Below are 14734 nucleotides of genomic sequence, written 5' to 3' on the forward strand. Positions count from 1 at the left end.
GCTATCGTTTTGTTTTTCCTCCTTCCCCAAATTATTATCGATTCTCTTATCGAATCCCTGATAAGCGGATAATTAATTTTATTGTTCGTCGTGCTTCTTCCAGAAGAGCTACTTATTCCAATTTTTTTTTCTTACCCCGCACTTACTCTTCAGTTTGTGCTGCATTTTCAAGTGGAGGGGAGCAATACAGGAAAAAAAGGATCATCTGTGCTCATCAATAAGATTCCATTGCAAATATTTTTGCCAGAGCGATAATAATTAATCATTCACAGATTTTTGTTTTAAATCGTATTCATTGAATTGTTTTACTGCATTTAAGGCATTAAAATTGATCGAGATATTGCCTGATAAGCATATCCGGAGCTTCCTGAACAACTTCTGGCGGGAAAATGTCGTTAAAAGTTGAATTGTGCTTCAAAGAATGCAAAATAGATGGCGCATCTTTAGGGAGCACATTCCATTTTACCATAATTTAACATTTTTTAAGATTTTTTTAAAATTATTTTAGCAATACTATTTTTCTGTTATTTTTAAGGTTCCTTGCTGAAAATATTAGGTTCTTATACAATTTTAAAGAATATTTAATGGTTAGAGCTTTTTTTCTCGCCATTTAGCAGCCCCTTGGCATGACTCGAGTTTGTTTGAAATTATTTTTGATCTAAAAGTGAGGTTAGATCTTTCTGAAATTCTCCCGACTTGCAAAGATCATTTCAGTGATTTTTCCCACAAATTAAATCCCAAACTCTATATAATTGTATTATTAGAAAGTACAGGAAGCCCATTTTGTTAAAATCAGATTGAATTTGTGGATAAGAGTGCGGAAAAATGAGTTCAATTGGTACTGGGGTGAGTTTCCGGAACTTCTTATTGTTTGCCTTCCCGGATGATTTCTTTATTTTGCTTTTTTTCAGTATGATTTGTCTGCATCGCAATTCTCTCCGGATGGACGTGTTTTCCAGATTGAGTATGCAACGAAATCCGTGGAAAATAGTGGAACATCAATTGGGCTAAGGGGGCGCAATGGAGTTGTGTTGGCTGTTGAGAAACTCATCCCGAATCAGCTGTATGAGGATGACTGTGGGTCACGTATTCACAATGTTGACGTACACATTGGGCTGGCGGTGTGTGGAATGATTGCCGATGGGAATCACATTGCGGACATTGCAAGGCAGGAGGCGTCGAGCTACAAGCAGCAATTCAATCGTCTTATTCCACTGCAAATACTCAATGATCGCCTCTCAAGCTATCTCCATGCGTACACCCTGTACAGCGCTGTGCGCCCCTTTGGGGTATCCGTCATCATTTGCTCGTACTCCAAGGAGAATGGCCCGGAGATGTACATGATTGACCCATCTGGGGTGTCTTCGGGGTACTTTGGGTGCGCCATGGGGAAGGCAAAACAAGCAGCAAAGACGGAAATTGAGAAGATTAATCTGGGGGATGTTTCCATGGAGGATTTACTGATTAATGCCTCAAAGATCATCTACCAGCTGCACGATGATCTGAAGGATAAGGAATTCAAGTTAGAGCTCAGTTGGGTGTCTGATCAAACAAATGAACGTCACCAAGTTGTGCCTCCTGCGCTCTACAAGAAGTGCAACGAAGCCGGTAAGACTGCCCTCAAGGATGGTGGATCCAGTGATGAGGATGAACCGAAGTAAAAATTGCCGGTAAGCCCCCATTTGCATATGAAATAAAAACTTTTCTTTTCTAATTCAATTTTATTTAATTTATTTATTAAAAAAACGTTCATTGATTGGAATTATTTGCAATCTCTTCATATTTGGCAATCACAGCGAAAATTTCATTGCGGCACTTGAGCTGTAGACGCTCCGGGAGTCCTAAAACTGATTCACTGAAGCAATCAAAGTACTTTTTCATCCTTATCCGGGGATTTGGGGTGGATTTTCCGGTGTCCATTGAGGAGGTATCCGGGCAGAGATCACCTGAGGCAATTGATACTGTTTCACTTGATTCCTTGACATTGGATGCATCTGTTTCAATTTCACTCTTTGGGCACATTAATACATTTTTCGGGATTTCAGCAGACTCATCCGACATCTCATCATCCTCATCCTTTGAGGGTGTTTTGACTTTTGTTTTGTACTTTAAGCACACCCACGTTCTCCTCCACTCAGATTTATTCCTCACCGGAGGCCCCAAGGCATTTAATTTGGCAACTAGCTTGTCCCACAGGCAATTTTGACGGATTCGATCCTGACGCGAGCGATTTGTTATTTTTGCCACCAGCGGATACTGCTCCATGTACGCTTCCATCACTCTCTTCTGCCCAGGAGTCATTTTATTCTTGCTACTCATGATTAATTTGTCTTAAATTGTTGATTGTTTTGAAGCTGATCAGGAAAAGTTTTGATTTGATGTGAAGTTTTTTTTATTGCTACCTAACCTCAATGTAAGTCTTCTTCTTACTGCTTACAGCGAACCTGGTGGAGGTTTTCTGTAAACTGGCGATATGGCTTCCCGCGTTTACATTGGCGGACATTTCAAGGGTTGGAAAATTAAGTCGAGTTAGCATAGCATAGGGGAATCTTGGGTAAGAAGTTTTTTTTTGGGAAAAAAGCTTTTCAGTGCTCCGTTAAAATATTTGAATTTATAAAACTATTGCTCCAATTTTTCCTTTTGATAGGTCTTCTAAAAAATGTTTGTTAAAGAAAATAAAAGATTGAATTTTATAATTTGATAAGCTGGTTAAAATGATAAAGAGTGCATGTATGTATGTAATATTTTAGTGAATAAAACAATTGAATTTAAAACTAAATCAAATGAGTTTTACTCGAGGGATCATGGGAACTTAGAATTAAAAGCTATTAACTAAGACGGAAATCACTTGTAATTAGTTCTTTTTCTTCAAATTTTTATGGAGGAAAATACAATGATTCCATGCACAATTTTTCCTTTTAATTGTCCTTGCACTTTGTACATTTCTTCACAACTTTTTACTTTAATTTTATAAATGACAATCTTTGTTCGGGCTCCTCGAGACAAGCACAATTTCCTTATTCTTGCTTTCCTTAATACTGCAATTTTTCATTTTTTTTTTGTTTAAATCATCATACAGATAATATGGAATTCAAAACTTAAAAAAAATCGTGAAAATGACGATTCAAAAAAAAGTTTCATTAATACATCCCTTGCTGCTACGTTAAAACATCCCAATGACGTCTTCACAGCAACCCCTTTTTTTGAACAATTTATTCCCATCTCCCTCCCACACTCTGCATGGATGCGGAAAAGCCCATGTGCCGGAGTGAGACAGCATGCAATTGCAAAGATTTGTCAATCACGCGCGCAATGGAGGGTGCAAATAAGTTGTGAGGAGTAGGAAAAAGAAGTGAAAAGTGTGCAAAAAAGCGGGCAAAAATGCACAAAAATACCCCCAGAAGTTTTCCAAAGTGTACAAATGGAAAAGTAAATGTGAAAATCTTGCTGAAAATTCCGTTGGGAATGTGAAAAGGTCCATGGTGACTAGTGTGGTAGTTCCTGGAAAAAAGGAGCCACCGAGAAAATTTGTCCCACGCGGGAGGGAGATAGTCAGCGGCGTGACGGGTGCTAGAGTGAGATAGCCGTATATTCTGAGGGTGGTTTTCCTCCGTTTTGGTAGTGAGTTCACTGATAATTTTCACATTGGATTTTCTTCGGGAAAAATTGCGTAAAATGGACGTGGTATCGGTGAAGATTGGTAAGTGGATGTCCTAGATGGAAATTCCATTATTTCTTTTGTGAAAATCCCACGGAGATGTGCATGGAAAATATTTTTTTTAAGGAGAAATAGTGGGGGGTTTGAATTACCCTCTCACTCTTTGCCTCATCCGCACCCCTCCTGCTTCTTTGCCATGGTGGTTGTCAGAGTGGGCGATTTTGAGGGGGAGATTCATTGACAAAACGACGCACACGGGATGTTTGTGTGTGTGTGTGTGCGCCACACAGGGTGGGGGTACATTTGGCACACTTACCTACATTTTTGCCATCCTGCTGCATCTGCTGCTGCAGGAAGGAGGCAAGGCGGCGGGGGTTGCTCATTTCCACAAATAGATTCTTCCTATATACGTACTATATTTTGCTCCCATACACCACCCATTTGGTCATCCGAGGGAAGAATTTTTATTCTTCTGTGGAAACTTCTTCTCTATCCCCATGAGAGGTGGTCAAAGTGCATCAACCCTTTTCCCTTTATTTCTCTTGCCCCACCCCTGAATAATGCAAATTAACCCTTTCACATCTATTGGGTCATACGCTGACGCAAACGTGAAACATTTTTTTTCGGGATTTTCATGAACTTACCTGTTTTTTTTTCAAGTTAGAAATGCATTGAATTTACGTAAAATACTTAGTTCAAAGAACGTTTTGACTGAGAAATATCGTGTCGAAAAGATCGTATATTTCAATGTTTCTTTGCTTCATTTGAACGGAAAAGGTTTAAAACAATTTTTTGTTTCAATCAAAGATTTCAATTAACCCTTTCGCGTCCGTATGAAACATGTCTTTTTATCACGATATTAATTCTGCGGATGCTCTTAGAAAGCATTTCTCTGTATGCAAATGATTACATCACACTGTTTTGTTTCTCTAAACATGTGAAACATGCGCGTTAATGTTTCTTGCAACTTTTGTAACTCGTTCATGTAACTTGTCTAGCCTGTTGTTAAGCCTTATAAGATATCTTAATTCTTACCTTAAAGCCGATGATGAGGCAAGAAGGAAGCCACGGATTAGTTCGATGGGTAGATCAGCTGCCCTGGAACAGGCATATGTGCACGATGTTTATGAGATTTGCAACGAAGTGGTGAGTCCACTGCGGCCACGAGTCACGCAGTTCTTGACTTCCTTGGAACCAGGATCTGTTGTGTGTGATGTTGGATGTGGCAATGGGCGCTATTTGACACCCACAAACTCCTTCATCTACTCAATCGGCATCGATCGTTGTCATCGACTCTCCCAAGCGGCAAGAAGTCGTGGCAATGAGGTAAGTTGATACTTAGGCTATTAGATTACCGGAAAAGCGGTAAGAATATTCATTCTTTAAGATTGCGCTGTGTGACAACCTGGAGCTTCCTTTTCGCAATGAATCCTTCGATGCTGTCCTCTCGCTGGCTGTTGTGCATCATTTTGCCACGAAAGATCGACGTGTGGAGGCCATTAAGGAGATTGCACGTATTTTAAGGATCGGTGGACGTGCCATTATAACTGTGTGGGCATTAGAGCAGCGCAATAGACGTTTTGAATCACAAGACATCCTCATACCGTGGCAACTGTCGAGTGCAGCATCGGCATCGGATGATGATGACGATGAGGACTTTCTTCCACCCTATAGCGCCTATTCTGAAGATTCAACCACCACTTCGAGTCGCTCTGCTGGTGATGGTGACAGTTCCAGCCTCTCATCGTCTTCCCCCGTTGAGTCCTGCTGCATTTTCATGCGTCGTGCCATCCAGGTTTGTATCAGAGACCCAACCTACAACCAGTCAGTGCTGCTCCTGCTAAAATTTGGCAAGGTCTAAGCTACTACTAAATGTCGGCCTGTCTCCTTCCTTAATCAGACAAAGGCTTCAACAGATGGATGATAAATTTCTAATGTGGTGAAGCGATACGAAGTTCATTCCAAGAATCTTCTTTGAACTTCAGATCAGACAACTAGCCTTAAGAACTTAACCAGGGCATGAATTCTCTAAGAGTGAAAAACTCCCGTGATAAACTCCTGAAGGCTTTAGAACTGTGAAAACCGAGAAAATCTTACAGGAGTTTATCACGAGAGTTTTTCACTCTTAGAGAATACAGACCCAGGCCGCACTGCTCCAGTTTTTCGTCTTGCTTCATAAGATTTTTAATTGTTTCACTTTATTTTAATGAAAAATTCATAATTTTTCCCGTAGAAACTTGCGAGCGGAAAGAAGAACTCATGGTTTTTAGATAGTATTAATGCAAAGGACAATAAACTCACAACGGGTTGGGATGTGGAGGATGCCAAGAATCTGCCAATTGAGTTGCGTCGTTTGGAGGATTTTGACGATGTTGCCGAACCATTCCGTCTGGATCCACTTGCAGGTGTTTTACCATCTCCTGCAACGGCTGACCCTCCACCACCACCTCCGCCACCCCCGCCGCGTGTCTCAACGCGCATTCTCACGAAACAAGCGAGCTTGAATGAGGACCTAATGGCGGAGAGTCGACAACGTGATCGTGAGGGGGTGCGCAAGAGAATTCAGAAGCAGGCATCACTCAATGAATCCTTCCTGTGTCGATCACTGTCGAAGAGACTCCAATTGCTTGGGCATGGACTGGGTGGGGCGCTAAAGAGCTCAACTGAGGGTCTCGAGAGGGCCACAAAGACGAGCCTTGGGAGAATCATCAAAACAATGGCCAGCAATGGACGACAGGAACTAATACGCTCAGGTGTACAACCAGGGCTCGTTCATACACCCTCTGATGATGCAGATGGCCATCCAGTGGCAATGGTTCAGCTGCCCAACGACACAACGGAGATTCCCCCCATGAGGCATACGCATGAAAGTGAATCAGGTGCGTTGGCTTGAATCTTCTCCTAATTTTGCATCTTGTTTCATTCTTTTTTTCATTCCGGCTGTAGATTCATCAAAGGAAAGTAGTTTGCAGAGTGACACAAGTGTGGAATCCGAAGATAGCTTTGCGTCTGTGATCTATGTTCCGAATGCAGAGCAAAAGGTTAATCCGTCGCCACCGCCTACGCAATCGCCGGCACCTAAATTCGATGCCTTCCCGGAGGAGTGTGTATCACCGGTTGCAAAGGTGCCACCATCACGACCACCCCCGAGTCCAGCACCGTCGTCACGTAAGCCACCGCCAATGCCGTATATTTGCGAGGAGCGACGCCTGAGTGCTCAATCGGACGATGAGACACAGTGCCTGATCAATCGGGTGCTGGTGCGGGGGAAAATGGATGCAAGGGCACGGATGAAGGCCTATTTTAGTGCACGCACCACCAGTCTCGATATCTATCATCCCGAAACGGATGATCTCGAGAGTGATTCCACGGAACCATCGTCTCCGGACTCCGTGGATAGTGTGGTGAGTGCCCTGAAGCTCGATGAGGCAGTCTGTGGGCTAACTTCCATGCGTCTTGCCGCGGATTCGGCACCCCCGGAACCAGTGGGAACAGCAGTGGAAAAGGTGCCGGTGGATGAGGGTGAGAAGGAGGACACTAAGCCAGAAGAGAAGACGGAGGAGGAGGTGGATGAAATGATTTGTAGGCAATTTTTGGTGGACTATGCCGATAGATTGAGTACAAAACTCCTTGAGGATGTTAATGGGAAGTTGACGGCACATAGTTTTGCTCTTGAAAAGAATGCCGCACCCGAGGAACTTCCTAAATCCCCCCAAACAACTCGGCTATCGCCACGGGAATTTACTCTACCGCTCAATACAGGTATAGGATAACGTTTATCCTGATTTCTTTCGATTCAAATGAGAAGTTTCAAGAATTTCTTCTGAAATTTCAACGATTTCAAGGATTTCTTGGTCGCTGAATAGGACCTATTAAGGCCTAACCAAAGCTTTTTGTAAGAAGACGGTTTTCGTTGTTTTTTCACACTTGCTCCTTGTTTTGTATCGCGCTGTCACTGTCAAACGAGAAACATGACAGTGACAGCGCAATACAATTTGACATGAAGCAAGTAAGAAACAACGAAAACCGTTTTCTTAACAAAAGGTATGGTTATAGCTTTATGACAAATTTTTTTTAACTATACCTATGATGTAGGTCTCAATGGTGCGTGTGGACCACAAAACTCGGAAACTGTGATGAATCGCGAGCGGACGGGCGCGAAAAATCTTCGTCCACCCAAAGGTGGTGGTGGTGCGAAGCCGAAGACAAGCCAAAAAGGGAACTTTTCATTTGATTTCCGCACCGAGGCGGATGCCAAAGCCCGCACGGAGACGGATGCAGCATCAGTGGGTGGATCAGCAACGCACCATCGGTACTATCACGTATTCCGCGAAGGTGAGCTCGAGGCACTCATAAATCATAATGTGACCAGCCTACACATTGTTTCGTCCTACTACGAACGTGCATCGTGGTGCGTTGTGGCGGAAAAGGTGCAAGTTTGGACGATTTAAGGCTCACAGGATAAACACACAAAAAGGGGTGCGCGATATCCGGTGAGTAAAACATTTTTATAACATAATTTTCCAATTTCCGGATTTTTTATCTTACAAACTTTTTTGTTTTTATTTTTGGTTTCTTTTGCATTTTTTTAAAAGTAGTTTTGAAAGGTTTTAAAAGATTAAGAAACATGTTTTAAATAAAAAAAATATTTGTTAATTCTTTTTTTTTTTACAGATTTGAGGGAATGCTGATGTTTCTTTTACTCAGCGGTTTTGCCTTCTCTTTGGAAGTATTATGTACTATATAAACTTCCTCTCATTATATTGTTGTGCTAAAGAAAAAAAAACAAAGAAAAATGAAAGTCTCATGCATAAAAAATAGAAGAAAATTTACAGGAAGTGCGCTAAAAAAAAACTAAAAATCAATCGAACTACATAGAAAGAAAAAATTAACAGAAAGAAAAAAAAATATTCACAATCCTCTATAAAAAAAAGGAAAACGAATTAATTTTTAAGACGTGACAATGAAAGTCGAGGCACACATTTAGGATTATTATAGTAAAGAAAAAAGATATATAAATTAATTATGTAATATTTACCAAAAGACGATGAAAAGAGGAAAAAGTCACAAAAAATTCGCATTTCACTCCCGCGCAGAATTGACCAAAAACAAGAAGTTTTTTTGCTCATTTAATTTGTGTATTAAATGTTATTTTTATGATGATAAAAAAGGACATATCAGTGGTAATTGGAGAAGAAATAAGTCGGTGGAGAAATTTGTTGAGAAGCGGGAGAAAGAAAATAAAGAAGAAGCAAAATATTAATAATTTCAAAATATAAAAATATGAACCCACAAAAGCAGCTAAAAAAAATTAAAGAAAAGTGAAAATGATAAAATAATTTAAATTAGTCCAGGCTCTACATGAAAATTATTATAATTTTCAAAAAGTATAATTACCCATGTATAGTCTGTACTAAAAAACTCGCAAAAGAATGAAGAAGAACGAAAATAAATTCATGGTAAATGTTCTATTAAAAAAATATTACTAAAAAAAAAGAAACAGATAATAGGATTAGAGAAAAAGAAACATTATTATAGTGAAAACATATAAAAAAAGAAACAAAAATATTTCATGCTGAAAAATGATAATTATACTCTCTTAAGCGTCAGTGATTAATTTTTCCGTGAAATGTTTTGCGCAGTGTTTGAAAACGACGGCCAGATTTTTTTTGTCTTAAAGAAGTAAAAGGATGAGGTTAGATAAAATTAATCTATATAATATACCTTATAGAAGGCTCTATATAATCTCCTCTTTTTTAAAAAAGAAAAACAACAAACAATTAATAAAATATTTGAGAAATAACATAAAAAATTGTGAATGTTTTTTTTTAACAGTGTCCATCATCCAAGAAAAAAGATTTTTTTTCTATTTCCAGCAGAATCTTTTTAATTTAAACAGCTTACTGAGAAATCTTGGCCATCCCTTGAATCATGAACTCTACCAACAACTTAGGATTATGTCTCATGATATTATCTTCACAGGTGAGTTCCGAAATTGTTCTACGATTGATTGAATCTTCTACTGCAGACAAGTGCGTATAGTGTGTTTCAATTTATCTTAAGGGGTAACTGGGGTAAAATGGTGAATTTGAAAAAAAAATAAAAATTAATAACCCAAGAAGCAGTGAGAGCTAATCTGTCTTATTTTGTCAGTAGTTGCACTTCCTACCCCTGCCTAAGCCTAGAAAGTTTCATAATAATTGATCCAATATTTTGGCTTTTATTTGAAAAACAAGTTTTTCGAACCTCAAAGTTACTCTAACCTCTCAACTACAAATTCAGTTTTGGCGAAATTCTCTGCAATATTTTTGACCCAAATGCATTTTGAGACAGAGTAACTATTGCTAAACACGAATCTAATCTGAATTTTCCGAAAAAAATTTCCGAGTTTTCTCGTAGAACACTGAAAGTAAAAAGTACCCCATGGGGCAAAATGGTGAATTTGGTGTTTTTTTTAAAATAACTTTTTAAATTTTTGAAAAAAATAATTTCCCTTAATTAGTATAATTATTACTTACAATTTGGGATATTTGATCACTTACACCAACGGCAATTTCCTAAATTTAACGTTTTTTTTTTTAATTTTTTGAATTATTTTTATTGAAAAAAAGTTTTAACTGGTACACAAATCTTTCATTCTCAATAGATATTTTAGTGGCTTGCTAAAATAATTTCCTTAAATTAAGATTAGCGAACAAAAAACGCAATTAACCATTTTACCCCAGGATTTTTGGAATAGGCAAATGTGGAAGGGTTTGGAAAATGGCCTGAAAAAGCATTTTCCCGTTGAGATAGAGAAAAATCGTCTGAGACAAAGTTGTAGCCCGGAAAATTTGCTATAAGATAGTTCTCATGGGAAATCTTAAATATTTCCATGGAACTCAAGAAAAATTATCTCACAAAAATTCACCGAATTACCCCAGTTTCCCCTACACCATTTTGTCTTACTTAGGTTCTCTAGCACTTTCTGCACTAACTTCTAGTCCTTCGAGTTAATTAACGACTGCATTTGTGTAATAAGCGTATGTAGCTGTGATGTTTGAAGTTTTTTATACGAATGCCGTCCGCCATTTTGAAAGACCGTTAACCACTTCCTTTCAACCCTTATCCGGGCCTTCCTCAGTTTTAAGTACATAATAGCGGATTGAAAAAGGCCCTTCAAAGGTTCGAATTGAGCCACGTTCCCCTAATTAAAAATCAATTAAAATTCATGAAAAGTGTAGAGAAAATGCAAATATACAAAAAAGTGTGTTTAAAGTAAAATTTCTGCATTTTTCTTTGTGAAAATTTTCTGAAAATTGAATTACAGACTTTATTATGGCGGCCATTTTGAATCTTCAATCAAAAAGTCTCTATTATGAGCCGTTAAGCCAGAATTTCGGTCGGCCGGAACGTTTTTTCCTTGTTTTTAAAAGTGTCCAGAGATACCCCAACAAAATTTAAGCTCGATCTGAAAAAGTTGGAAAATCTTATCATCACAGTTCTTGGTCTATAATATATGTAAAACACCAACTAAGTAATTGCGAAAATTAAAAAAAAAAAAACAATAATTAATTCTTTTTTAATATATATTTATTTTTCATGTTACAAATTACATTTAGAATAGCATTTTTTTCGCAAATTCATTTTTCCCCCCACAATCCTTCCTTTTCCTTCTTTTTCATTTCCAAGAAAAGATTTTCTTTTACGAAAGAGAAAAGAAAAAAACTGAGGATTGAGTGGGAAAAAATGATATAATTTAAAAATTTCATTTTTTATTTCTCTGAGAATTACAGCAAGAAAATTACATGAAAAAAATTGATAATACAAAGATAAAAATTTCCTCTTCTCTTTCATTTTACTTCTTCATCTACAATTTAAAAAAAAACAGAAAATCTTTCACAAAAGTAATATTAATAGACAGAAGACATTTTGTTTGTTTCATGGATTATTCGTGAATTACAAATTAAAAAAAAAATGTGTGTGTGGGGAAAACGAAGGGGAAAAAGAAACATAAAAAATGTTGAAAAATTATGGAATGTTAATGTTGTAAAAAAAAGAATAAACTTAAAAACAATATATGAAGGAAAAAGATCATATAGAGAAGGTACAAAAAATAATAATTAACATATTACAAAAAGAAAAAAATCATGTAAAAAAGAGGAAAATGACGTGCATAAGTGATGTGAGTTTCAATTTTTTTTAAATTTTATTCAGGCGCATTTGTGTTCATTGCATTTCTTCTTTTTTTTCCTTTTAGCTTTTCTCTTTAAAAATACTTTTATTATATTTCCTTAAAATTTCAATCGCGAATAAATTCCTTCAATAAATCCTTTTTCTATCTCATTCAAAATATTTCAATTTATATATTTTCTTGTTTTTCATTTTTGTTAAGCAAATATTTCAAAAATTGTTTAATTTTTATTGAACACTTGGGGATAAATTTTGTCGCACTTAATTTCCTTTAAAATTCAGTGCGTGAGATTTGTTTTTTTAATATAATTATTTTTTGAAAATGATTTTTAATTTTTTTTTTGTAACAGAGCGACAAAAGCACAGTTAATTTCTTCGCCCTATTCTTTCTTCTTCACAGATAGAAAAGCATTTTTTAAAGCACATTTAACATTTTTTTCATTTCTTTCTTGCTTTCAGTGCGCCGCATTTTCTCTTTTTAGCAAAAAACATTAATTCTTTCTTTTCTTCTTTCAAAAAATCTAGACAAAAGGATTTTTTGTTTGTTTTTTAAGAATAAAATTGAGGAAATATTGTGATCATCAAGTTCTTTAAAGGACAAAAAAGTATAATTCTTACATCATTCATTATTAATCTTCTCTTTTTTCATCATCTTAAGATAAATATTTCATTTTTTTTCTGCTGGAAAACCTTTTAGGTTTCCATTTCAATCTTAACACACCTATAAAACATATTTTTATGCACTTCTTTTATAATTTTTTGTTTACCTTATTTTTTTTGCATCTAGTGAAAGCTTAAAGTTCACCGAGATGTGAAAAGCTTCTCTCCCTCTCTCTTCCTACTGCGTCTGCTGTTGGATCTCAATCTTCTCGACTGTCATATCGGGATTCATGGCTGTTGCTTCCTACAAAAATGATGAAAGCAAAGAAAATCCGTTTATTTCTGAATTTTTATTTAATTTTTCTTGCTGAATTTACCTGAATAGCTTCAGCCAGAGCTTTGTCATGATCAATTGGATCACCATCAGATTGAATTGTGATCTTTTGCTCTACCCTTGTCTCAACCACTCCATCTCGTTCGGTTTTGTACTGCAAAGCAAGGAAGAAATAATAAAAAAATAAAAAGATATATTAATCTTTTATTTAGCTTTAAGTTATTCAAGCCATGTAAAAATTATTAAAGTATTAGAATTTTTTTTTTAATTTAGACATGTCCAGAATTTATTTTGATATTTATAAAAAGTTTGATTTAAAAATTGTCTAAAAAATTCAATTCCTAATCTAAATTTCGCACAAAACATACTAAAAATCCTCTTTTAATCGAATCCACTTTACCTCTATTAAAAAATATATATTTTCTCAAATTATCCCCAAAAATGTAATATCTTGTCAAAGATCAAGGAATGAAACATTGGCACAAATGTTGCATGCTTTTAAAGAGACATAAAACACAAATTTGTTATATTTTTGGGCAAATTTCTACGTTCTTTTCCTAATTTAACCTAATTTAAAGACTGAGTCAACAGTAGATAAAAACTGAGTCATCTTTAGGCAAATACTGAGTCTACATTAGGCAAAAATTGAGTCGCGAAAAGACACTTGAGTCACAATTAGTCTTTTTCTGAGTCGCAATTAGATGGAGCCTTTAAGCAAATATTTCTGACTCTTTAACTTCTAAAGAATTTTTCGTATCGCAATTGTTTCTTAGAATGAGGTCGTGATACAAACAAATTAATTTAAAAAGAAACTTTAATTTACTCACCGTGATTGTCTCCACGGTCCTCGTTTTGCTCGAGACGGTTTGTGATGAAATTATCTCCCCTTGCTCATTGTACTCCTCACCAGCTGGTACACGTTGCTCCTGTGTATTGGGTGGGATCTCTGGCACTGATGGTACATTTGGATCACCCTGCAAAGCACACAATCAAGTAACATGTTAATAAAAAAAAAAGAATCCTAAATAAAACATTAGTTCTCCAGAAGAATTTTTCACAGAGGAGAAGACTTCTGATTGTGAATAGATAGAGGACCTGTAAGGGAGATCGGGGCTAAGAAAGTTTTAAATATTTATTTTGAAAGTGTTCAAAATATATTTCTCAGCGGCTTTATTAGCCTCGCGGTTTTCCATTGCATTGGTTGAAGAATTTTCTGATTTTTCTTGATTATAGGTTGATTTGACAACTTTAAGGTCTGAGTGAGGGTTCTTGAGTCTATTTAGAGAGATTATAAAGATTTATTTAAAAGAATTATTTGACTTTTAGGATTTTATATAAAGAAAAAAAAACATTTTGACTGAAAATTCATTAATCCAATCTAACATTCTGCAAACAATAAATACATTTAAACTTTTTCTAGTTTTTTTTCTAGTTCTTTTTAATAAAACAGGACAGAAGACTTCAAAAAGATCAGAATCTAATTAGATCTGATCAATTTTTCGAATTTTTCTTTTTAAAAGTCTTAGAAAATTTCCAATAAAATAATCTAAATCAAAAAATTCTTCATTTCAAAAGATAAAACATTAAAAGGGTACAAAAGAAGTTCTAAAAATTAAAGATAGTTTACTAAGAAAGACTTCTAAAATCTAAATACAAACCTTGTAGGGTTTCGTGGGGCCCTCAAAGGGTCCGTCAATGGGTGTTCCGGAATCCCCAGAACTTGCAGATGAGACACTATCGCGTCGTCCATACTATTTTTTTTATTATTATGGTAGCATTTACACGTGGGAGGTGGTTCACGAGCAAATTAAAAAAAAAATGAAGAAAAAATAAACAATGAAAACTTCGTGCAAGATTAGGCAGTAGCAGCAGCATAATTTTGAGACAAGACTTCTAACAAAACCTTTAGCAAATGTGGCAAGGAGTGCAAATTAAAAGATTATTTAATTTTCAGGAGGAGGATAGATGTC

The 14734-nt window shown here is 36.4% G+C and overlaps 3 protein-coding genes across 6 annotated transcripts in view; 2 read left to right on the plus strand and 1 right to left on the minus strand.

The window, feature by feature from the left end:
* Positions 1-606: 606 nt before the first annotated feature.
* On the plus strand, positions 607-1719 carry LOC129795086 (proteasome subunit alpha type-3). The gene is made up of 2 exons (XM_055836122.1): positions 607-846; positions 912-1719. Exons 1-2 carry the CDS (start codon positions 826-828, stop codon positions 1659-1661), a joined length of 771 nt encoding a protein of 256 aa, XP_055692097.1. The 5' UTR covers positions 607-825; the 3' UTR covers positions 1662-1719.
* Positions 1720-3108: 1389 nt separating this feature from the next.
* Positions 3109-9185, plus strand: LOC129794988 (uncharacterized). The gene is made up of 7 exons (XM_055835968.1): positions 3109-3700; positions 4701-4984; positions 5046-5453; positions 5892-6537; positions 6605-7420; positions 7754-8151; positions 8333-9185. The coding sequence occupies exons 1-6, from the start codon at positions 3676-3678 to the stop codon at positions 8107-8109; spliced, it is 2535 nt and encodes an 844-aa protein (XP_055691943.1). The 5' UTR covers positions 3109-3675; the 3' UTR covers positions 8110-8151; positions 8333-9185.
* Positions 9186-11212: 2027 nt separating this feature from the next.
* Positions 11213-14734, minus strand: part of LOC129794974 (protein 4.1 homolog) — a 33768-nt gene continuing 30246 nt past the window's right edge. For 2 of the 4 annotated variants that reach the window (XM_055835928.1, XM_055835926.1), the window contains 4 exons: positions 14423-14515; positions 13592-13738; positions 12808-12918; positions 11213-12734 (listed from right to left, as the gene is read on the minus strand). In XM_055835928.1, the coding sequence (XP_055691903.1) occupies positions 12669-12734; positions 12808-12918; positions 13592-13738; positions 14423-14515 (417 nt within the window). In that variant the 3' untranslated portion in view covers positions 11213-12668. The remainder of the gene's footprint in view (positions 12735-12807; positions 12919-13591; positions 13739-14422; positions 14516-14734) is intronic. The other 2 variants (XM_055835930.1, XM_055835929.1) reach the window with 1 other exon arrangement.

Source organism: Lutzomyia longipalpis, chromosome 4 (genome assembly GCF_024334085.1).
Source record: "Lutzomyia longipalpis isolate SR_M1_2022 chromosome 4, ASM2433408v1".
Lineage (NCBI taxonomy): Eukaryota > Metazoa > Arthropoda > Insecta > Diptera > Psychodidae > Lutzomyia > Lutzomyia longipalpis.